General features: G+C 41.7%; 1 protein-coding gene across 1 annotated transcript in view; it reads right to left on the bottom strand.

Annotated features, from left to right (window-relative positions):
• hectd4 (HECT domain containing E3 ubiquitin protein ligase 4) overlaps positions 1-24,324 on the bottom strand; it is a 54,050-nt gene extending 29,726 nt beyond the window's left edge. The window contains exons 1-15 of the mRNA XM_088994705.1: positions 23,613-24,324; positions 6,928-7,475; positions 4,424-4,513; positions 4,210-4,337; positions 3,590-3,698; positions 2,733-2,871; positions 2,438-2,608; positions 2,151-2,343; positions 1,884-2,045; positions 1,673-1,786; positions 1,455-1,595; positions 1,063-1,298; positions 837-979; positions 674-744; positions 492-597 (exon numbers count right to left, since the gene is read on the bottom strand). Coding sequence (XP_088850831.1) covers positions 492-597; positions 674-744; positions 837-979; positions 1,063-1,298; positions 1,455-1,595; positions 1,673-1,786; positions 1,884-2,045; positions 2,151-2,343; positions 2,438-2,608; positions 2,733-2,871; positions 3,590-3,698; positions 4,210-4,337; positions 4,424-4,513; positions 6,928-7,475; positions 23,613-23,759 — 2,498 coding nt within the window. The 5' untranslated portion in view covers positions 23,760-24,324. The remainder of the gene's footprint in view (positions 1-491; positions 598-673; positions 745-836; positions 980-1,062; positions 1,299-1,454; positions 1,596-1,672; positions 1,787-1,883; positions 2,046-2,150; positions 2,344-2,437; positions 2,609-2,732; positions 2,872-3,589; positions 3,699-4,209; positions 4,338-4,423; positions 4,514-6,927; positions 7,476-23,612) is intronic.
• Between the last annotated feature and the right edge of the window lie 207 nt (positions 24,325-24,531).

Genomic DNA, 24,531 nt, shown 5'->3' with positions numbered 1-24,531 from the left:
GCAGACATTATCCGGAGATTAAGAAGTATTGCAGAAAGTGTGTGGGAAATTGGTTGCAGCAGGTATGCATTACACAAAATCTAAACCTGAACGTAAGACAATTCCACAAACAGGACATGTTCTGCAATGTGTGTCGTGTGTCTTGTGTCTTTGGGCTTCTCCCAAGCAAAACAGGTTTACATGCATGATTAGTTTAGCACAGATCTCCTTCCTGTCACAACACACAAATATTTATTCAAACTTTGGACTGCCCTTGGGAGGCAATTGGCGCACTTGGCTATGTAATCAGTCACGGCATCTGCATGAAAGGTAGCATATGACAATACACCACACCAAGGCTTTTCACATGTCCTGTATTTTAAAAGCTTTATGACTATTCGCTTAATAAAAAGGCAACATAATAAGGCACTGCACTATTCAATCTCATTAGATAATCGTTGTTTTTTTGGTCCATATCACCCATCCCTATGTTACCAGATGGATGCACTCACCTATAGTGGTCATCTTCTTCACTTCCAAACCTATTTTTCTGCAGTAGATCCGCCATGTTAGTGAGGATTACATCCCGAAGCTGAGACAGCCCACTATTCCGTTCATCTGAGAATTAAAGCAAATGTTTACTTCTGAAGGATAATGGCATTCTGATTTATTGAAATAGTCTATATTTCAGCACCTTCACTTAAAACAAGTTTCAGCAATTCTTTGAGTTCAGTCTCTCCCTGATACAAAGTGTTCAGGCCTGAGCTGTACAAAAAGAGAAACAGTAAATACATTCGAAACATCTTTTCCAAAGGAAGCAGAAGGAGTATATAACGTTTAAAACACAATAACATTACCTTATGGCCAAGCACACCTCTCTTTGAATCTCAGCCCCTATTTGATCCACTGGAGCCATTAGTAGCTGCCATAAGAGCAGGCCTGCCCTACTCACAGTTTCCCTATTCTGATCTGACTGAGGATTGAAGAACCTAAATACAACCTGGAGAAACAAAGTACATACAATCACCAATTAAATGAAGAAAGTGGCTCAATACATATGGGTCAAAGTCACAGAAAACTAACCTGAAACACGACCAAAACACAGCGGATGATGCTGGTATCTCCACTGACCATGGCCTTTTCCATTATGTCACAGATGCTGCTAAAGTGACTGGCCTCGATAGGATGTTGTTTGCCCAACAGGGCACCCAGTGGAAGACTATTACTGCTGGCTGCTAGCAGGTTAAGTTGGTGGACACACATGGCACCTACATGATGAAGTAGCTGATTGATCACTTCACTTGTGTCCAACATTTCTTCTGTGAAAAGGAATTTTTTTTATTTTTAAAATTAGAATAAAAATAAACAACATGCACAATCACACACATTAATAATGCCTTGGGATCTGAGATTTGTGATTGACTATTTTTTTTTTTTAAACAGTTATATCGCATATTTAAATGCTAAATTACAACCTTTGGGTTCTCTTCTGACATGGCTCACACCCAACCTATGGCACACATGATGAAAGGCTTGATTCCCCGGGTTACACCACTGATCTATGTAATCACTAGAGCAAGTCCAGATCAAGTTGTTCAGTGCATCATAACATGCTCCTAAAAGGTCACACAATAAAATGGAAGTTAGTTTAATGTACGCTCCAACACTCATTTGGGACAGTGGTAGTGCTCACCCAGTCCTGCCACCTGAGCTCCTCTGCCAAGGGAACTACCAGGGGCATCAATGAGGTCAGCTCGGCTGCTGAACTGGCCATCAGCAAGGTTGAAGACTAAACTAGACGCTAGTACTGAAATAGAGGTTGCTTTAGTGGATAACTTCCACCCTTTAATTGAGCTATTATCCAAAAAATGGTAGTGACAATGACGGGCTAAATGTGCTCTTACTTTTCAAAGAGGACAAGCTACTGCTGCCTCCAAACAGTGAGCGTGTAGCAGAGCTCCCAGATACACCAGGAGGCGGGACTAGCATCACCAAGTATGTTCCACACACATACATTGGGGTCTTCCTCAGAGTCTTCAGAGGGAGTCCACAGCTTGTGTTGACAGCTACGGAGATGAAAAACACAGAGAAGAGCTAGGACACAAGAAACTCTTAGGATATTAATTAAGCATTGAAGTTAACTGGCTGGATTGTTAAAATGATTAATTTACCAGACTGCTCCTCTTTGACAGTGTTTGTGATGGTAGAGCCTGTGAGAGCAGCCAATGTGGCAGAATGTGAGGCCCGGAAGCGAGACATTCGACTCAATAGAAGCTCATTCAAGCACTTGGAAGACTCGCCTTCTTTGCGAGTCAGAATAACTCTCTCTTGCAAGATGTCGGCAACACACAGTCCTGTCTGTGTCTGCATTATGAACAAAAGCAGATAGCCCATCAAACACTGAACAAATCTCATAAGCCTGTTAAAAATCACCAAAGGGTGCAATGAAATGACTCACAGAAAGGTGAAAGACATCCATGAAGACTGAATGGCCCTTTTGGGTCTTCTCGTTGAGACTGGCCGGCGACCACACCCAATATAGGTAGGTTCCATCTGAGCAGAGATGCAGCGTAGTCATGCTGCTGCCCACTGGAAAGTGATGGGCTGGCATGGGGATAATCTGAATAACCTAAAAACAACAGCAGGAACATGAGATCATGTAAACAGGATTCATTTGTGAATATGCGGGAGATTATAACTATAAAAGTATTCCCATTTCCAGCTTTTATGATGCAGATTTGATGGACCATTACCTGTAACGTGAAGGGGTCAATGACCTGGCACAGCTGATGAGGCTTGGCATCAAAGGCAGAAGGGCGATGGAGAAGGCGACAACTGCAGTACACCACCCAACCAGGCTCCAACTCCTCGTTTCGACAGTAAACAAATCCCCTGCACAATCAGATGCAGATCTTTCATATTGGCACTTCGCGCAACTGAATCAGGGATGGATGATGCAAACAAAAATCTGATGAGCCTGCAAAACCACAAAATACTGCATTTGTCAAAATATGGGGAAAACTTGGTCATCACACCAGCGATAGGAAACAAAAAGAGGAGTAGAGAAAGAGAGACCTTTTTTAGATTTTGCATAATGCAGTGGGCTTTCCTCAACCTGATGAAAATGTGAGAAGTCAAAGAGATTTCAACAAGAGGTGGAACTGTTTTATAGCTCATCTAGGATATGCTGGGGTGCGGTCACTATGTAAGAATAAAAATGATAAATAAATATGTAATGTATAAAAATGATGACTTGGAAGTTAAGATAGATAAAGAACTAACGGTCTCATCTCAGCAGGAGCTATCTCTAACTGATTGAGAAGTATGTTTAACATTGAATGAGCTCATTTGTGAATGCAGTGAAAATAGCAATATAAATTGGATTCAACCACATCATGTGTTAAATAATTCAGGGATAAAGAGTGCCTTGTTGTCCCATCAACTAATCAATTAAAGCCATTCAAGAGGGACATGACTCCAAACAGCCTGATATCTATTTAGGAAATACAGCACAGGAAACAATGCAGAAATGAGTATGATGGATGTGATGAATGATATATATATAGCATTTTTTTTAGGGGCACTGTTGAATATAGGCGTGTCGTGTTACCTTAGTGTTCCATGTAAGCCAGAGCCAAGCTTACTGACTCCTCTCCCAGAGGAGTTTGTGGTGTACAGATAGAGGCCGTCTGTGGCCAGACAGCGCCCCAGGTCGGTGTCTGTGAGAAATGAGAACAAACAATTACAATGTAGGAAAGGATATTCAGTGGTGATGAAAAGGAGGATCAATACAACAAGAGAATTAGGAGGATCGCTGTTAGCACCGTTGGACTCAGTTGACAACTATACTGCCAGAACACATGCAAGGAAAGAAGACTTGATCTTATAGTGCTAACTTTTCAAGTACAGTACCATAAATGCAAAATCGTTGCTATGGACATGCAGCAGAACACTCCGGGTTGATGTCTATTGTTCTGTGAAATATTTTTTTCCATTTCTTTGTGAGTCATCACTGATTTGTCTGTACTCCACCTTTTAACACCCTGCTGAACAAATATTTCCGTATTTTCTGCAGAATACAGAATGCCTCCCTTAACCACGTTAATATGTTGTGCAGTAGTTAAAGCAGTCTCCAACACAAAAATATAGAATTAAAAAAAAAAAACACACACACACACACATAAAATACAATAAAAATCATAATAACTGAATGTAATCAGGTCTTTTTACCTTTATTCTCAGCTCCTCCAGCAGAGTTATCAGGTGTAGGTAGCATATCCTCGAATCCCCATGACACACTGTGTTTCCCCCCAAGTAGACATGATGAAGAGCCTGGCCCTCCTTCCAAGAGTAAAAGCCTGAAGCAAGTATGAAGGGTTACTTCCATGGAGGATAAAGTCACTTATTCAGTCAATTATTTGATGATTCAACAACAGAATGTTACCTATACAGTACGTCTGACACTGGGAGCTGGCCCAGATCCGACTGTTTCTGCAGTAGGTGCACTGTGTGGATGAAGGTCTTTAAAGATCCCCTGGAAAAAATAATGCCAGTTTGCCATTATGATGAGACCAAGTCTTTTAGAATATTGACATATCACAATGTGTCATCACTGCAGGGTACAAGAAATGTGCATTTGGTGCAATGGCTCATCCAGGATGGAACCGTGTAATACACGCCAGAAAGCAATCTGAATTCATGGCAAATAATCCATTCACTGAGATTTTCTGACAATAACACCAATTACCATGTTATTATGGGCAATGTTATGACAAATATTGTACGTTGCATTTGTCCAAATTGACAACATGTTCACACCATGACAGGCGAACAAGACTATCGTAAAGATTTTTTGTGTCTTCCTTAACCTTCCAAATCGTAAATTTACCAATAGCAATGCTTCCTGACAACAAAGAGCGGCTGATCCTATCAAAGGTTGAACAAAATGTAGAGAGTTCTGGTTTTGACAAGTCAAGATCAGTTGTCACCAGCAGAAGCTGAAGCAGTTGTAAGTTTACTGTCCACACTACACAGGTTCACAGGGCCTCCTATCTCTTGACAAGTTACAGGCTCGATGACCTACAGAAATAGATTTTCGAATTTTCTTTAAAAAGAGTACTCGCCGTACACAGGAACGGAAGTCACTTCATCAGAAGCTACTTTAATATATACAAACACTCCATCCAAAAACTCCTTGATGTCTATCCTTGCATAACTGTTCCAAGGATAGGCAAATTGCATGCAATGCAGGTAGGATGCTGTTTGAAACAGCAACTTAAAGAAGCTTACAGTGGCAACACTGCAAAAACACGCCATGAATTCTAACTTGACAATTGTGCAAGCAGTCAAAATATTGACACACGATGGAGTCAAGTCCCTCTATTAGACATTGAATTGGATTACATTTTTTGCAAGTAGAGGAATCCAACAGATATATTCATGCGTGAAATACAGTGCATATCCAGCTATGTTAAAACACCAGATTTCTGCAGTAAAATGAAATCATTTCAAAACGCTTGCCGTCGTTAATGTGATGTATAATCTCTATCGAGTGGGCATAAAAAGAATGGTTTTAGAGAGGAGAAGGAAAACTGAACAAGTGCAATATTACGATAGAACAAGTGTGTACCTTCTCTCTGAATTAGAGACATGGCTGCGATAAGATTCAAACATTCGTATTCGGACCAGTGTTAAATTGTAGCCCAACGCATACGTTTCACAATCTAGAATGCATCATATTAACCTCAAATAGTTAATCTGTTCTAATAGGCTTTTCCTGAGATCTGTTATGGCACAAGGCCCGATCCTGCAAGAGGCACTCACAGCACCAGACAGATCTCGTTGTTCAAAGGTAACAATCAAGAGAAGGGTATAAAATATTTTGAAGGCATAATAATCAGTGTACATATTGAAGTCATAACTCAGCGAAGACTACAGGTATAATGACAATACAAAGAACTGGATGTCAAAATTACTGAAAAGGTGAAAAGTGCTTGAAGAGGCTGCAAAGAGGCGACAGTAACCTTGAGGGAGCTTTAGGGCTTTTTTGGCAAGTAATGGTTGCTTACTGTATGTGAAGACAACCTCCTGTCTTCTTCATCTATCTAGGGATTCTAGGCTATGAGGTCGGGTGGAAACATCTAAAAGCACCTAAATTCATGTGCAAATATCTGTTATTGGGCAAATAAAAACAAAAGTTGAATTTGTTTTCGCAATTTCCAAAGGTACAAAAAAGTTTCAAAAACAATACCATCCCTATTTTGAAGAAATGTGCTGGCAGCACTGGACTTTGATGCTTTGAGGTTATTCTGCTGGTGGAAATGAGTCCGTCAAGATGGGAAGAGGGAATTTTCAACAGCTTGAAAGCTGAAGCTCATCTTTCAACACCACAATGACACAAGCCACACATTAAAATGATCTCACTAGACTCAAGACCTGCCTGAATATTAACCAAAATCTGTGGGTTGATCTGAAAAGAAGGATATCATTACAAACTGACAAATTTCAATTGTTTTTGAAGGGAGCAATAATTGCCACATTAAGATGTCACACTATAAAACCTCTAGTGCAAATAGATTAAGTGCTGTAATAAAAGTCAAAGATTCTGCAACAAAGCCTTAGTTTAAATGTATCCACATTTATGCATCCAGCTTAGTGCAGCCTCCCAGCCCCACAATAGATTTTTAACTCAATTGAAATGCAGAGTATAACAACTAAATACTAATAGTGAAAAATATTTTTAAATTCTATTTTTTACAGGACAAAAACAAGGCGCTTTGAGAGGTTGCGCAAAGCTTTTAGGTCTACGGTATGGACAGCGTTTTGTACTGCTCTTGAACCACACACTTGACTCTAGCACAGTGGTTGATGACTGTCTCAACCCAGGAATTAAGTCTATTTGCTTAACGCTCAGAAATTCAGTCACACAATATATCTCTCCGTACTCACCTGGCACCGGCAAGCGCAACCAGCGCAGCAGCAGCATTTTCCCTATCTCTGGGACTGCGAAGAATCTGCATTTGAGCAGCCTTTTGCATTTGGACGGACTCCTGAGCACCATCTTCCAACCAGGAGCAGAGCAGCCCTTCCAGGCCATTCAGGCAGTCGGCGGGCTCTTTGCTGAGGCTGAGCGGCTGGCAGTCTCGGAGACAAGACAGCAGCACCTCGGCGGTGACACCACAGAGCGCCGGGTCACTGCGAGTCTGTGACTGTAAAAGAGGGAAGACCAGCAGCAGGCCAACACGGGAGGTAAAGGGAGCCTGCTCGGGCTGCTGGAGCAGACCTTGTCTTTTGAGCAAGGCTAAGGTCTCCTCATCAGCACTCCCTTCTCGCTCCTGTTGTTCCTCCATGGCCAGCTGCCGCTGTGCCCCCCACAGGCCACGCAGAGCATTGAGTCTGTATTCCAGCAGGCGGGCATAAGCATTACTCTGATTTCCACAGACCGCACGTAGACGCTCAGCCAGCTCAACTGGGTTCTTCGTCTCAAATGTCAGAATCTAAAATGAAGGACAGTGGTGGACGATGAGAACAATGAAAAATTAAATTATGAGACTCAGTGGCACGCACGCACATCAGAAAAAAATGATTAAATAAATCTCCGAAGGCCCAAGGAGACAAAACCTTGGCTCAATTAAAAAGTTTCCTTAAAAAAGGCCATTTTGAATACAATCAAGGTAAAAACACCATCGTGCCTACAGTTCTTTTCTCTGGGAAATAATAGTCAAGACATAATGAAACAATGTGCTTCATGTGCACTTAAGCAGCATTTCAGCCATCGATTAGAATGTGAGCCTATGAAAGAACGACTAGCGGGGAAAAAACTATTATTGCATTTAGCAGGCACAATATATATTGATTACATTTCACGAACTCTACTAATGTTACGGGAAATGGCTTTAACCGGAGCCTTAGCCCTCTGTGCCTTGTTCTAAGAAATACTTGTGCTGCTGCTGAATGGAACACAGTTAGCATCAAAACAAAATCCAAAATAGTTATGCATTTTTAGGGTTTAGCACCGTTAGACAGAGGAGGGTGTGAGGGGTGGACAACGGCAAAAACATAAACAAATACTGTAGATTACAACCAATAGGAAGACAAAGGTTGAGCAGAATTTCAGGTTTTATTAACACAAATGATAGGCTTGTCGTAATTTTATTAAGGAGATCTTCTGTTCTTCTCCAAATGTGTTAAATCCATCATATGCCAAATAATATGTTGGCTTCATTCTAATGTTAACATTAATGAGATAATACAAAAAAGGTGTACCCTGTTTGAAGATTAAGAGGCGTCCCAGGCCAAACCGCCACTTAATGCTAAAAAGATACGTCAATTTGTTCATGCTGTCTAATTAAACAACCCCTTTTACATTGGCCAAATGACCTACATACTTTGCCCAAATAAAGTATCTGACTATATTCATCTTCCAACTTAAAGGACAACCAACGTCACTTTTTTGTTTACTGACATCAGAAAAATGTTTTCTAGCATCTAAAATACCCAAAACACGGAGTATGATATTTTTAGTCACATGCAAAACACCAATAAAAATGACTTAAAGTGTCTAAAGTACTTCAATTTCAAACCGGAAGTGGCCAGTTTCAGAAGGTCTCACTCCCATGTTCGTGGTGTCACGGAAAGACGTCTTGCCTTGCTGGAGAATCAAAACAATGGCTTCAGATTCTGAGAATATGCTTTCTTGTTACTGATCCAGTTATGAATATGATTCAAATAGTTCTGAAGAGGAAAGCATACATGTTTGTAATCGATTAAATAATTTATTCCGTGTCATTTTGAGGGGGGAAATGTAGCACCGAATGTGTGTCATCTGGGGGGGGGGGGGGGTGTAGCACAGAAAAGAGGCAGAAGAGGGTGAGAAAGCTCAGTGGAAACGGGCTTATTAATACCTTACAATTTTTGTCAGTGAATATCAAATACAGTGATACCACGGTTCTTGACCATAATCCGTTCCAGAAACCTTTTCGAAAAGCGATTTGTTCGAACACCGAAACCATTTTTCCCGTTCCAACACCCTGAATGTTTACCTTTTTAGTACAGTATGTTATACATTATTTTATGCTTGAAATTGCACATTAAAATGCTGACCAACACATAAAAAGCAATGTATATCTCAGAAAATGTTAAGCAAACTGGCAAAGACACAAATAACAAACATAAATTTTCATTATGTTAATTAATATGCTATAATTATTAATAATTGTACATTCGTAAAGAAAAGAATTATGAATAGGATTTTTTACCTTTGTAGTGGTCAGCAGAAGGCACAGGTGGACGGAGGAAGGAAATTTATTGTTTGGAAGGAGAGTCCCCTTCCATAAAAACTTCGGGGAGCTCTTCTGTCTGAGGGGTGCTCACATGTTCAAATCTCTTTGGTACGGATGACTCGGCTACAGGATGTTCTTAAAATATCTATCCAATGACACTTACTCTCACTCCCATAGCCACATCGCTAGATTTCACAGCCTCCTTATTCTTTAAGATCGTACTGATCGTAGATTTTGCCATGCGAAATCTACGATCAGTAGATTGACGTATTGAGCACCAGGGGTGCTCAATACGTCAATCGTGATCGACCAATCGATCTCCATGGTACTATTGGTAGATCGCAAGACAAGGTGATGTGACATTGTCAGGAACTGACGCTTAACAAATCAAGTGGAGTTCTTTTGAGAGAAAAAAACTCAACGTCAGCCAATCAGCCATCCCTTTATTTGATTGATACACCGGAGAACCAATCAAATGACATCTCATTGAGAGACTCACTGCGAGCTCAAACAACGCCCCTTCGTTGCAAAGTGAACAAGGATGTCGTTAGTTACATCGTAAGTTTTCGCTCGGTTTTTCCCCTTCAACGTAAGATAGAGTATAAAAAATGGAAGAGCTGGACCAAGTAAGAAGAAAAAAACGTATCACTTTCATACGAAATGAGAGGATGACTTTTTTTTCACGATAGGTCGTTTTTTTCACGATGACATTTTCAAGTGCGGTTGTCTCGTCTGCCAGTTATCAGAGTGAACTCAGGTAATGGCAAACAATTGACATAATTATGTTGTGTTGTACGTCTGTGTAAGCTCTCAGTCGTACAGGAGTGGTCCATCGATGAGAAGGTTTCTTCAGCCGTCATCTGTACAAAAGTGAAGGTTTCGGACGTTTCGCCTCCTATCCAAGAGGCTTCGTCAGCGAACTAAAGTCTGACTGGTCGTATCGGCCCCATTTATATATCCCTAATGTCCAGACATGGTGGCGCCAGACACAGCTATGATAGGTCCCTACTCTCAGGTTGGGGGGGGGGGAGAGGACCCCTCCCTGTGGCCTCACTGATTGTTCCTACATTCCTGACTAACGACTGGCTTATTTCCCCCACGCCCACCGGTATCACCTCATCAGCATAACGAATGTTGCCTAACCTGTTTTGCCTAAGCAGGCTATTGTATGAACGATCCAAATTGAATCTCACCCCACCAGACCGGTTTAAAGAAGGATTTTGTTGTTTTATAAGAATCGCTTCTTTTACCCCCCTTTCAAACCATCTATGTTCTTTCGCTAAGATTTTAACCTCATTGTCGTCAAATGAGTGGTTGCTAGCTTTTAGGTGCAAATGTACTGCCGATTGAGGCCCACTTGTATTATCCCTGCGATGTTGATAAAGTCTTTTTTTGAGAATTTGTTGAGTCTCCCCAATGTTCTGCTCTTTACAATTTTCATTCTTACAATGTATGGAATAAACTACATTACTTTGTTTTTCATTTGGTAGCCTATCATTTGGATGCACTAATTTTTGCCTTAACGCGTTTATCGGTTTGAAATAAGTTGGAATTTTATGTTGCCAAGGGACTCTTTGTAATTTTTCAGAAACTCCTGCAATGTAAGGTACTGCTACTCCTCTCCTTTTTGTATCTTGATAATTATTGGTTTCATTCCCTATTCTTTCTTTCTGACATTTGTTAAATGACCACTGAGGGTACCCACAGTTAGTGAGTGCTCTCCTGATATGTTTAGACTCCTTTTCTCTACCTTCAATGCTAGTTGGTATTAGTTTAGCCCTATGCAGATGACGGCTGAAGAAACCTTCTCATCGATGGACCACTCCTGTACGACTGAGAGCTTACACAGACGTATTCCTGGCCAATTGAACCATCTCCCTTCATTCCCTGTACATAAAATGTTGCAAACAAAGTAGATTTGCAAGGAGCTACAGGAAGATCTTCACTTGCGAATTACATCCAGTTGGATGCCTTGGCGTAGATAGGGTAGAAAGCATTTCATGAAAAAAACTAATCATAACAATAATAATGAAATATTTCTACAATGAATCAGAAGGTTCAATGCCCGTATTCTCTAATTTATGAATGAAATATGAAAACATATCACCGAGGTGGACAATATGTCTGCCTGTACCTGGATCAAATCCACCGAAATCACGTTACAGCACCCTGGAACACAACTCAGACCTGATTTCACTGAGTCTAAAATCTAGTCTACATGTTGTCACCCAATTGACCAGCATGCAAGGGGCCCTTGTTCTGCCGGAAAGCCAAATGAGGCTCAGCATGCTTTGCCAAATTCCCAAATGTAGACTTGCCTCAACATGAAGATGTGCTTGTCTTCCAAAATAGGGCCCAATGTATTCCATTGGTGCGAGATTTAGGTGGCTTGTCATTGCAGTCATTTTGGCATCCTTGGACTTGGTCGTGAGGATTTTACTTGAGGATGTTTGTTTATCTATTTGTGAGGACGTTTGTTTATCTATTTATGGCAGCATTGTATCATGACAGGCAGGATTAATTAAATGTTCTTCCATTAGATTGCAGACGCTTTTTGTTTCACCTTTATAATCTATTTTTTAATTGTGATGTCATGAGATAATGACCAGTGTAAAAATGTCTTGATTCAATAAAGGTCAGGAAACCTCCTCACACCGGAACAACACTTACAGCATATGGGTCCCCAAACTTTATGAAATTTGAAAGATTCTTTCTCACTTCTGTTTAGTGGGAAGGGCTGCCGGTTCGAGAGACATGTGCAAAATATGAAAATGCGCGCAAACTTTCATCATTATTTGTAATAACTAAAGTCATTTATGTGACGATGCCAATCGTGTCTTTCTCACGGTTAGTCAGAAACAGAAGATAAATATCAACACTTTCTTTCGATAAATCTGTCAGTTTTTGCATTTTCAAACGATTATTTACACAATATTAACAGAAAACCACAATGCACCATCATTGGTGAGATCCAAAATGTTTGTATTGTAATTAAAGAAATAAACTACTGTATTATAAAGTCGTTTTATTTACCTTTGTGATGGTCGTTAATGTTGTTGCCTCTCGACGATCCGAGTGAAGTTGGCGTACTTTCTCAGTGATAATACCCTCACTCACACGGTCCCCTGCTAGCTACTTTTCGGGAATCCAACCCAACAGAAGTTTGTAAACCTCTTTTATGACCTGAGACATTGCTTAGACAACACAGAAACACCCTTAGCCACACGTAGCAATGGTTGACTTAGCGTACTGGTACTGGGACGCTAAGTCACACAAACGCACACCTCGTTTATAATTTTGTTTCCTCTTCAGCTTTATACCAGCCTGTGGTGGGGTCTTTTTTCGGTCCCATAAGAGCAAAAGTATCCTCGATAACAAACCACGTCTGCACTCAAAGAAAGAAAGTGAGAAAAACTTGTCCGCCGGCCACCGTGGTGCTGTTCGACCGTGCGGTTTTGTGTTCATCCGCCGAAAACTAGTCCGCCAGCCACCGAGGCGCTATGTGGTTTGGTTCGTCCGCCGAAAACGAGTTTGTCTGCCAAGATTATACTCTCGCAAATTTCATGTTCGTGAGGCGAAACGTTTCGTGTCTGAAGCGTTCGTATGCGGAGGTATCACTATATACAATTTTACACGTTACAATGTACATTATGTCTACACAACATGAATTGATAAAAGTATTGATTTTTATCAACAAGTTGTTGTTTAAAGGGACAAAAACAGCTGAAGCTCGAACAAAGCGGTAACATGGAAAAAGGAAGATACTGCCCCCTTGTGGCAGGGAAACACATTGCCAGAGGCCATGGCCAGTGCTTTATCGGCACCCAAACAAGAAAAAAATAAAAGCCGAACAAATTCGGGAATGGTGCGCTCTACGTCATATTTTCAATTCCGGAGGCAGATGATCAGCACATTAAAATATCAGCCCTTCTTAGAAGTGCCAAACCACCTCCGTCCATAATAACATTAGAAGAGAGAAAGGTGTTAACTACTCTAAAAAAAGATACAAATATTACCATTTTGCCAGCAGACAAGGGTAGGTGTACAGTGCTTCTCAACACATCGGATTATGAAGATAAAATAAATAGGTAAATCAGTGATTCTTCCACTTATGAGCAACTAAAAACGATCCTTCCAATAGATACAAGAAAGAAATGATATACTGTCTCCAAAAGTTAGAGAAAGGAAAACATATAGACAAACAGACATTTTAGATTAAACCCAGGGGAGGCCACGCCATGTATCTATGGCCTGCCAAAAATACATAAAGAAGGGTTCCCCCTCAGACCCATTGTTTGTAGCATTGACTCCTCTACATACGATGTAGCCAAATACGTAGTTAAAAACTATCTTAGCTCAGTTGGTTGGTAACACAGAATATCACGTAGAGAACACCACAGGGTTTGTAGAGAGGATCAAAGACCTCATATTGGAACCTGAGGAAACTTTGGCATCATACGATGTGACTTCTCTCTTTACATCTGTCCCAACCCCAGCAGCAGTCTCAGTGGTGAGGACGAGGCTGCTGGCGGATGTTTCTCTGCATGAAAGAACCAAACTTAAACCGGATCACATCTGCCAATTATTAGAAATCTGCCTTAATACTACGTATTTTCAATTTCGGGAAAATTTTTATAAACAAATTCATGGTTGTGCTATGGGCTCACCAGTTTCACCCATAGTGGCTAATCTTTACATGGAAGAGATGGAGAAACAGACCCTCACATCCTTCCCAGGGACAAAACCTAGACACTGGTTTAGATATGTGGACGATACTTTTGTCATAATTAAGAAACAAGAAATTCAATCCTTCACAGATCACCTCAACTCTGTAGACTTCAACATTAAATTTACTCGTGAGGACATTCAAGAGAACCAACTAGCCTTCTTGGATTGTAAAGTAATTATAAAAGAGGACAGAGCGCTAACAACAGAAGTCTTTAGGAAGGCTACGCACACTGACCAATACTTACTTTTTGACTCTAACCACCCTTTACAACATAAACTAGTAGTTATCAGAACCCTCCAGCATAGGGCTAAACCAGGGGTGGGCAAACTTTTTGACTCGCGGGCCGCATTGGGTTCTAAAATTTGACAGAGGGGCCGGGCCAGGAGCATTTGGAGGGAGTGTTTGGGCCGGAAATACTCTGAACAAGTTATGTCCATAATTTATAAAATCACTTCAAATGACTTCGACTGAGCGTATTTTACAAAGATTCCACAGCATATAGCTATAGTTTACGTTTTAAGACTTGCGCTGAATATTCATGAAGTCTTGTTTTCGAGTTGATGACGATCCCCATGTGACGTCACGTTTGGACCGCCCCTGACCGAGAAAGCGACATACAATGCATTTTGGGTACTTTGTTTGGTCTGAAAACTTCGTGTTGATCAGTGTTGATGGTGAAATTAGAAAGAAAACACATAAATAACGCGATGGTGAATCGTTGTGTGTTGCACCAAGACAACTATTTGATATTCGCTGACATAAATTCCCAGCTGACAAATCAGCCCATTTCCAACGGAGCAATCTTCTGCATTTTCTGGGTGCTACATTGCTGTCATTGACGGATCGAATTGATATGGGAGGACTCCTTGAATCAATTGCAAACATTTATGCTTTCCTCTTTAAAACTATTTGAATCATATTCATAACTGGATGAGTAACAAGAAAACATCTTCTCCGAATCTGAAGCCGTTGTTTTGATTCTCGATCAAAGGCAAGACGTCTTGGCGTGACGTCACGAACAGGGGGGTGGGACCTTCTGAAACTGACCATTTCCGGATTCATTTGAAGTCATTTTTAAAAAATGGTGCCGGTGCCTTTAAATGTAGTATGTACAAACCTTATAGCACAGTAAGAACACTACAACCCAATTTATTAACTGTCTTTCAAATGTGAAAAATATCCCTGATCAGTTAATAAATTTGTCTCAAGGAACATGGCGTTTACATACTATTTCGCAGATACTTGGAGGAGGAAATGGAAATAGATTAAAATAACATGCACTGTGATTTATCAAGATTGCGTCTGTTTTTAATAAGTTTCCATCGAAGGGGCAAAGTTAAAGAAATCCACATTTATTGAAAAAATGGAATCACTTTCAAAATTCAAAACATATTATTACACAACGAAATATTCAAGCTCAATAATACCTACTTGTGTTAAATTCCGCCAAATCATAGATGGTTTGTCCTGACCGCGCGCTCAACAAACTCCTCACTGACGCCCTCGCCTACACGCACAAACAAAACACGAGTACCGTCGCCGAGCACACAAACATAGACCACCTGCAGTTGAAATTTGCATTCTCGGCACGGCAGCCAATCAGAAGCCTGCTTCTTTCTTCCGGACTTTCGCAAGCGTTATAAAGTCGTGCAATTGCATGTCATTTTCCAAAATAGATGCACAGAACCTCAGACCAGAAGAAAGATTCAAAAGAAGCTAACAACATATGTGACGCTAAAAAAACGTAAATTTACATTAAACCGTGACTGTAAAGTGTACGTGAGACTTATGAAAGGGGCTTAGTGGCTCGTAGGAAGCAATGCAAACGTTGCATTGTGCACCGCAGTGACAATCGACTACTGCAGCAAAATCTACGGCCATGCACATTTACCGTAAATTAAGCAAGGTGGCATTTGTAGTAGGTGCATTCTTGATTTAACAAAAAAACTTTATACTTTGTTACAATGTTTTTTTAATGTGATTAGTTGTCTCTTTGTGCTTCAAGTTGTGAAAAATGGGACAGGCGACTTTTCAGTTATCTGCCCTGTTGTTCGCTAACTTTTTGTCATGAGTTTTAGACACTGTTTGTACTATAATTTGGGCAAGTTCGGCGGGCCGGATTAAAAAGCCTAACGGGCCGTATGTGGCCCGCGGGCCGTAGTTTGCCCATGCCTGGGCTAAACTAATACCAACTAGCACTGAAGGTAGAGAAAAGGAGTCAAAACATATCAGGAGAGCACTCACTAACTGTGGGTACCCTCAGTGGTCATTCAACAAATGTCAGAAAGAAAGAATAGCGAATGAAACCAATAATTCTCAAGATACAAAAAGGAGAGGAGTAGCAGTACCTTACATTGCAGGAGTTTCTGAAAAATTACAAAGAGTCCCTTGGCAACATAAAATTCCAACTTATTTCAAACCGATAAACGCGTTAAGGCAAAAATTAGTGCATCCAAATGATAGGCTACCAAATGAAAAACAAAGTAATGTAGTTTATTCCATACATTGTAAGAATGAAAATTGTAAAGAGCAGAACATTGGGGAGACTCAACAAATTCTCAAAAAAAGACTTTATCAACATCGCAGGGATAATATAAGTGGACCTCAATCGGCAGTACATTTGCACCTAAAAGCTAGCATCCACTCATTTGATGACAATGAGGTTAAAATCTTAGAGAAAGAACATAGATGGTCTGAAAGGGGGGTAAAAGAAGCGATTCTTATAAAACAACAAAATCCTTCATTAAACCGGTCTGGTGGGGTGAGGTTCAATTTGGATCGTTCATACAATAGCCTGCTTAGGCAAAACAGGTTAGGCAACTTTCGCAATGCTGATGAGGGTCGTTATGCTGATAAGGTGATACCGAGGGGAGTGGGGGTAATAGGCCAGTCGTTAGTCAGGAATGTAGGAACAATCAGTGGGGCCACAGGGAGGGGTCCTCTGCCCCCCCCCCCCCCCAACCTGAGAGTAGGGACCTATCATAGCTGTGTCCGGCGCCACCATGTCTGGACATTAGGGATATATAAATGGGGCCGATACGACCAGTCAGACTTTAGTTCGCTGACGAAGCCTCTTGGATAGGAGGCGAAACGTCCGAAACCTTCACTTTTGTACAGATGACGGCTGAAGAAACCTTCTCATCGATATGTTGTGTTGTGCAACATATGCAGATATACATCAACATAAATTGCAATAATCTTCACTATATTTCCCAATAAATATAATGAGTAGATCATTTTGACTTGGTCATTTCAAAAGTAACTCCCTTGCTGAATAAAGTGTGAGCACCCCTGCCCGAGCCAGATCAGACACTCGCACATCTCCTTCATATTTTGCTATTACAGTAAAGTCTTGTTATATCGATATCGGATATATCGATAGTCCCTGTTATATCGATACTATTTCTATGCACGCACGGAGAAAATTACATGCAAACAGGGTTGGATATATCGATAGTCCCGGTTATATCGATATTTTTTCGGACTCCCTTGAATATCGATATAACAAGACTTTACTGTATTTCTTTCTTAAATGCAATAGTTGTCCACACTACTTTTTCTTTTTTCACTTGTAGCAGCACTTACTTTCTTTGGAGGCATGATTAGGGGCTAAAACTCTTCGTACACCTATATTGAACGCGAGAGCAAAACGCAGCACGTCCGCAAGCGACAACAGTTGGTCACGAAGTGAGCGATACACCTGTACGGCGCTCAGAATCCCACCCTCGCGTACGCACTCACGCGTCGTACCGCCGTTCGAAATCCGATTGTTGTTCGAACTACGAAGCAAGAATTTCTCGAATATTATGTTCGGACTCTGATTTGTTCGAACTGTGAGTCGTTCGAAAACCGAGGTTCCACTGTAGATGCTCGGTGCCACACACAAGGATTCACCATCGCATCATGTATGTGTTTTCCTTCTAATTTCGCCATCAACACGGATCAACACGAAGTTTTAAGACCAAACAAAGTATTGGAAAACGCATTGAGGTGATGCAAGGTATGTCCTTTCTCGCTGAGGGACGTTCCTTCAGTGATGTAGGGTGAGGACTCGTCACCAACTCAAAAACAAGACTTCCGGGATATTCAGCGCGAGTTTTAAAACGTAAAATATAGCTATATGCGGTGTAAAATACGCTCAGTAGAAGTCATTTGAAGCCATTTTACAAATTATGGACAGAACTTGTCCGGAGACGTCGGTTGTCCTTTAAAAGTTGGTTTAAGCAATCAGTCAGTGTGTTGGGTGACTAGGCGTGAACTGTGGCCGATAGCAGCTCACGCAGCTTTTAAATTAATATGCATTCTGTTTCTACATGTGGGAATGAAGCAACTGAAGCGGAATGGCAACTGTGTCATACAGTGGTACTGTAGCAGTTGAGGAACGAGTATACACGACTGACTGCAGTACGTCTTTATTCACACTGCGAACAAGTGGATCCGACTTGAACAAGGAAAAATGCAGTAAAATATTCTCAACATGAACACGCCCCCACTGTGCACCTGCTGGGTGAGATGCCTGGTCCTGGTGTCCGCCACACAGCCCCGGCAAAATGTCCTCGCCTGCAACTAAATGCGCTGGTTTGAGTCTGTCCAATGAAATTCCCTCCCTTCGCCCACCCATATCGAGCACAAAACTCTTCTCACCGCGTTCGAGCACTCTAAATGGGCCATTGTACGGCGGCTGAAGGGGAGAGCGGTGGGCATCGTGATGCAAGAAGACAAACTGGGCTCACCTAAGAGCAGACGGAACAAATACTTTGGGGAGACAATGGTGAAATGGTGCTAGCGTCAGGGGATCCTCTGGCAAAATGGGGAAAGAAGGTGCACCCAAAGCTTCAGGAAGAAATTCGCCGCGGAGTGGCTGACCGAGCACTAACTCTGCCGGAGCGGCGTTAAGGTCTTCTTTTGGGGCCGAACGTAACCCGAGCAGGACCCACGGAAGTCGGTCAACCCAGTTACCGTCCGATAGCGCGGCCCGTAGCGCGGCCCGTAGCGCGGCTTAAAAAGGACAACCGACGTCACTTTTTTGTTTCCTAACTGACATTAGAAAAACGTTTTATAGCATCTAAAATACCCAAAACACGCAGTATGATATTTTTATTCAAATGCAAAATACCAATAAAAATGACTGAAAGTGTCCAAAATCTGCAAAAAATTGAGCTGCGAATTGGGCATTTTCAGAAAGTCCCGCCCCCAGTTCGTGATGTCACGCCAAGACGTCTTGCATTGCTGGAGAATCAAAACAATGGCTTCAGATTCGGAGAATATGCTTTCTTGTTACACATCCAGTTATGAATATGATTCAAATAGTTCTGAAGAGGAAAGCATACATGTTTGCAATCAATTAAAGAATTTATTCCGTGCAATTTTGAGGCAACATTGAGGGGAAATGTCTCATCGAAAAAGAGGCACAAAATGGCGACCTCCTGTGGCCACCTACGTTTCCAGAGGCTGATAAATTCCTTATATGGAGCTTGGACGCCCTCTTCTGGCAGCTTTTGGGTGCAACACGAGGTCCCCAGACCAAACAAGTCCAGCAAAATACATTGACGTGATGAAAGGACCGCTACAATGCGTCTTTTTTTTCGGTCAGGGGCATTCCTTTAGTGATGGCACGTACGGACTCGTCAGCAACTCAAAAACAAGACTTCCTGTATATTCAGCGCGAGTCTTAAAACGTAAAATATAGCTATATGCAGTGGAATCTTATTAAAATACGCTCAGTAGAAGTCATTTGAAGCCATTTTACAAATTATGGACACAACTTGTCCGGAGACGTTGGTTGTCCTTTAAGTGACCGGTGGAAACGTTCACACATCGCGTTCGCCTGAGGGTGGTAGACCATAGTGCGGTGGACCTGCACACCCGAAGACTGCGCCATGGCCGACCAGAGCTCGGACACAAACTGGGGGCCCCTGTCCGAAGTGATATCGGATGGCGTGCCGAAACGCGCAAACCAGGACGACAGAAATGCGCGGGCTGTATCTGCCGAGGTCGTGGAGGACAGCGGGACTGCTTCTGTCGACCACGTGGTCTGATCGACCATAGTGAGGAGATGCGTGCAACCCTGCGAAGGAGGGAGGGGCCCGACCAGATCCACATGGATGTGGTCAAATCTCCTGGCCATGCATCAACCGAATGCAGCGTCCTCATCATTGCACAGTCCTTTGCAAAATAATAGAGAGTGAAAAAAAACTATGAAAAGTGAAATGACCATGATTTTTATTTTATACGCCATGATCTGTGCTTTACATTGTGTCCAACTCTCATTTCTTGTGCAATAATCTAATACCCTGGCGGGTGTCTGCTCAGCGATTTTAGCAATTTAAGAACCACAAAACCATGAATTTTATCACTGACATTCAACGGTATTTGTGAGAATAAAGTCCCTTGTTTGGTGGGCTACCAGTATGGCAAAATTGTTATTTCAGTTTCATTTTTTGCCATGCTTCAAATATTGCATTTGTTCGTTGTAAATTTTATGTAAGAGTTTCACCATTTGCCATAGTTCTGGGTGAATTTTCATTCTTCAATATCTATACATCATTATATTGTCAATGTAAACATAATATAGTATCCATCACCACAGCTACCCCTCACACTATCCAACTGCCTGGTGTCAACCGTTGAGACCTTCAAGTTCCTGGGAATCACAGGCTCCCAGGACATGAAGTGGGAGGTCAACACCAACTCTATGCTAAAAAAGGCCCAACAGAGAATGTACTTCCTGAGGCTGCTAAAGAAGCATGCTGCAACATTTCTACACGGCTGTCATCGAATCCATCCTGTGTTCTTCCATCACTGTTTGGTTCGGGGCCGCCACAAAAATGGACAAAATTCGACTTCAACGGACAGTTAGGACGGCGGAAAAAATTATTGGCACCGCCCTACCCACTCTTGAGGACTTGCACACTGCAAGACTCCAAAATAGGCTGCGGAAAATCATACTGGAACCTCCGCACCCTGCCCACCACCTTTTCCAGCTACTCCCCTCAGGCAGGCGCTACCGATCCATGCGCACCAAATCCAGCAGACATATAAACAGCTTCTTCCCCCAAGCCATTAACTCTTTGAACAGTAACCCAAATGGAATTGTATAGTGCCTCTTTGCAATTTTTTTGCTGATGATACTAGTGCAGCGTGTTCGACCGGAAACAAATTCCTTGTGTGTTCTACATACTTGGCAATAAAGATGATTCTGATTCTGATCATAGGACCACTTTCCCGATGTGGTCATCCATGTTCATCTTGACGGTTTGCTTGTCGATCTCCACGGTCACTGATCTTTCCAGCCATGCCCATCTAAAACAGTTTTTGATCCCAGCACTTGTCGATTTCCCTCGCTCAATCTTCATCCTTCTTTTGTCACACTTTCGCCATCGTAAGCAACGTCGCTTGAGTAGTTTGGCGCTATCTAACTATGTCTCACGCGCCATGACCACCAGCTAACTGTCGAGTTACACTACTATGCTAAGGGGCTTGTGAAAACCGATGGGGAAAGCATGGCAAAGGTAAAACTCGATTTACCGCTAATCCGATAGTCATTATACAGCAAAACTCGGTTGTACAATCGAGTCATCTGCCACAAACATGTTTTAATGTTTATGTCGCAAAACGCAAATATGTACACGACGAGGAGCTGAAGTAGAGTATATGATAGTCATGCTTGTGGCAGCACTTAGAATCTAACGTGGAGTGTATTTTATTTGTTTACATTTTCTTTTGTTTCATCTCAAATGAACTGTCTGTATTGTGTCAATAGTTGCTTTATAAAATTACTTGTGATCTTTGACGTAATCCTATCCCGCTGCTACTATCCGCCATCTTTATCTGTCTGCTGTTCTTGAACGTATGAGGTCACTGTGAGACGAGCTATTCTCAAATCTCATTTTTTTGAGCACCAGCAGACGCCGATTGAGGCTATTCGTAGTTCGGTCTCTGATAGAGATTAGACAGCGAACATCTCTGACAGTCACTTTCCAAATCTGGGTGAATGGTATGGTTACAAAACGGTGAAAATTGAGAGTGGAAAAAAACGCTTTTTTTGGAAATCGGGAGATTTGGCTCTCTAATCGTGAGGCGTGAGTATTGCGGTCAAAATCGGGAGTCTCCCGACCAAATCGTGGGACTTCATTTATATACGTATGTGTAACTGTCGCGGCTTCGAATTGAAGCGGATTTATGTTAGACACGAGATGTGAGACAATCTCTTTTTGTCAATGGATGCTACATTGTGGGACTATTAAAGGCTTTCAAATTCTGATTCTGACACAACCCTCTGTATATATCCGGGCTTGGGACCAGCACAATAAGACATTGGCTTGTGTCCCCTTGTGGCTAAAGAACAAGCAACTCTATAAACTTAATAAAGATGAAGATGCTTGATAAAAAAAAGGCCCCCAAACACTAAATGGTGTTCAACATTCAAATAAAGTAAAACTGCTCATCATTTGATGACAATGCTCTGATGAAAAGTCATAAATATGAAATAAAATAATCACATAAGACTGTTCCAGTTTCGGACAGATTATTTGAGACAGTGAAGTGATTTTTCTAGTTTGTAAACTAGACCAACATCCTTCTCTTCATAACCTTCTGGTGGTTTCATGTAAATGTCATTCCAAAGGTGCGTGTAAATACGCTGTGCTCATATTTATTTGGTGAAGAAGTAAAATAAAGTGAATGCTGCTGTGAAATGTAAATGTCTCCACTGCGAGACGAATAAAGGTAAATCCAATCCAATCTTACCATGAAATGGACGTCTCTTTCCCGACATGTCACAAACAGAACTTCAAAGTCTTTTCAGAAAGCTTTGCCTTTACGACAACAAAAATGCTGTGATTTTACATTAACGGGTGACGCTTCTTTTCTTCTAGGGATCAATATTCAAATGTATTCATGTTACTACATGAAGTCTTCATGTCACTACATGAAGACATTTGAATATTGATCACTAGAAGAAAAGAAGCGAAATGTTCATACCAATATGTATGTTATATATTTGGATACATTTTTGTGAAATGTGAAATGTTCATACCAACATGTATTTGTTATATATTTTGATACATTTTTATGCTTTAGAAAACACTTTTTTCAGAATTTTGGGGGGATTGGAACAAATTAGTCCATTTAAGGAAAATGTGTCTCAACTGAAAACTGAATTGTTTTCCAGAACCAATCAATCTTTAGATGCTCAACAAATATGTTAAATATCAATATCAATATCAAAATATCAATCATTATAGAGGTGTATGTTTCAGTTCTTGTGCGTTTTACCAAGCTAAATTACTCTCAATCAAGCCATAATTGTAAACGAATCCTTCCTTTAAATTTGGTACATTTAATTTACATTATGTGGGCGAAAAATAAATCGGATAATTTTATTTTGAAAGATTTACCGGAAACACGTGCACAAACAAGCAACCTGACAGTGAGTCGATAACAAGCTGGGCAGGGAAAGTTGCAATCGTTAGCGCGATATCGATATCATCCAGGGTGTGTTGCCGCAGACAGCAAAACACATTCTATAGATAAGCTGAACCAACGCCCGCCGCCGTCATCCTTGCTTGTTCCATATAAACACATTGAAATACAAAGCGTCATAGGCGTGTGACTCGACTCACCTCCTGCTCGGTGTCCCTCTGCTCAGACACGCCAATTTCACTCGGGAGTTCGGCCAGATCTGTGACCCGAATGAGCCCATCGTGGAGAAAAATTGTTTCCTCTTTCACCGAAAGCCACTGAGATGAGTCCACAGCCCCGGAACCCATCGCTCTCGCCTCCGACAATGATGCCGAAAGGGTCGAACATTAAAAATTCAGTGCCAGAATGACAGAAAACGCCCTAGCTTCGGCTGCTGTACGATAACAATATACTGTACTGTTAGCAGGTCCGTCTGTTTTGACGGCGGTGTTTCGACAGAACCCGCCGTGCTCGGCTGCAAGCTAGCGGACCGCAGCCGCACGGCGAAAATATAACGTTGACAGGTCCTGTTCACGTCCCATGTCTGCGCCTTGTCCGTCCGTGACTGCTGCTGCTAGCTGTCTGTTTCGGCTCGCTTCGAGCGGAGCATGCTACCCGTGCGGCGTCGACTCGGTTGCGTTACCCAGCAGTGTGGGCGTGACACTCGCTCCAAATTTGTTCGAGCGCCACGCCTTTACAGCGACAGTCGGATAGGGACGAATATTGGATTTGTCCTCGGCATTTTTTGTAAGAAAAATCACCCATTCGAGCAGCTCCGCGTACGGCCCAACCACTGAGTGGCCGAAGACGATAATGTATGAAAATGCAGCTGTCAGTGCGACGCCATGTTTCCAAGGCCAACAAGCTCCTCCCAACATGCACTGTGACCAAAAGGTCAAGTTTGGAAGTCCACCAACACGATGCAAGTACAGTACAGTACTTTCAATCGCTACGAAAAGTTACCATTTTGGTTACTGTTAAAACGCTAATACTGCTGCCAGAATGACTAGCGCAACACAGCATAACATCCAAAGATGTAGATTATAAAATGTATGACAAGAAATTGATTTGCTTTAACCA

Source organism: Hippocampus bargibanti, linkage group LG04, assembly GCF_051943395.1.
Source record: "Hippocampus bargibanti isolate YZ-2025 linkage group LG04, ASM5194339v1, whole genome shotgun sequence".
Lineage (NCBI taxonomy): Eukaryota > Metazoa > Chordata > Actinopteri > Syngnathiformes > Syngnathidae > Hippocampus > Hippocampus bargibanti.
The sequence above is the reverse complement of the archived record's forward strand: the minus strand, read 5'-3'. Positions and strand labels throughout refer to the sequence as shown.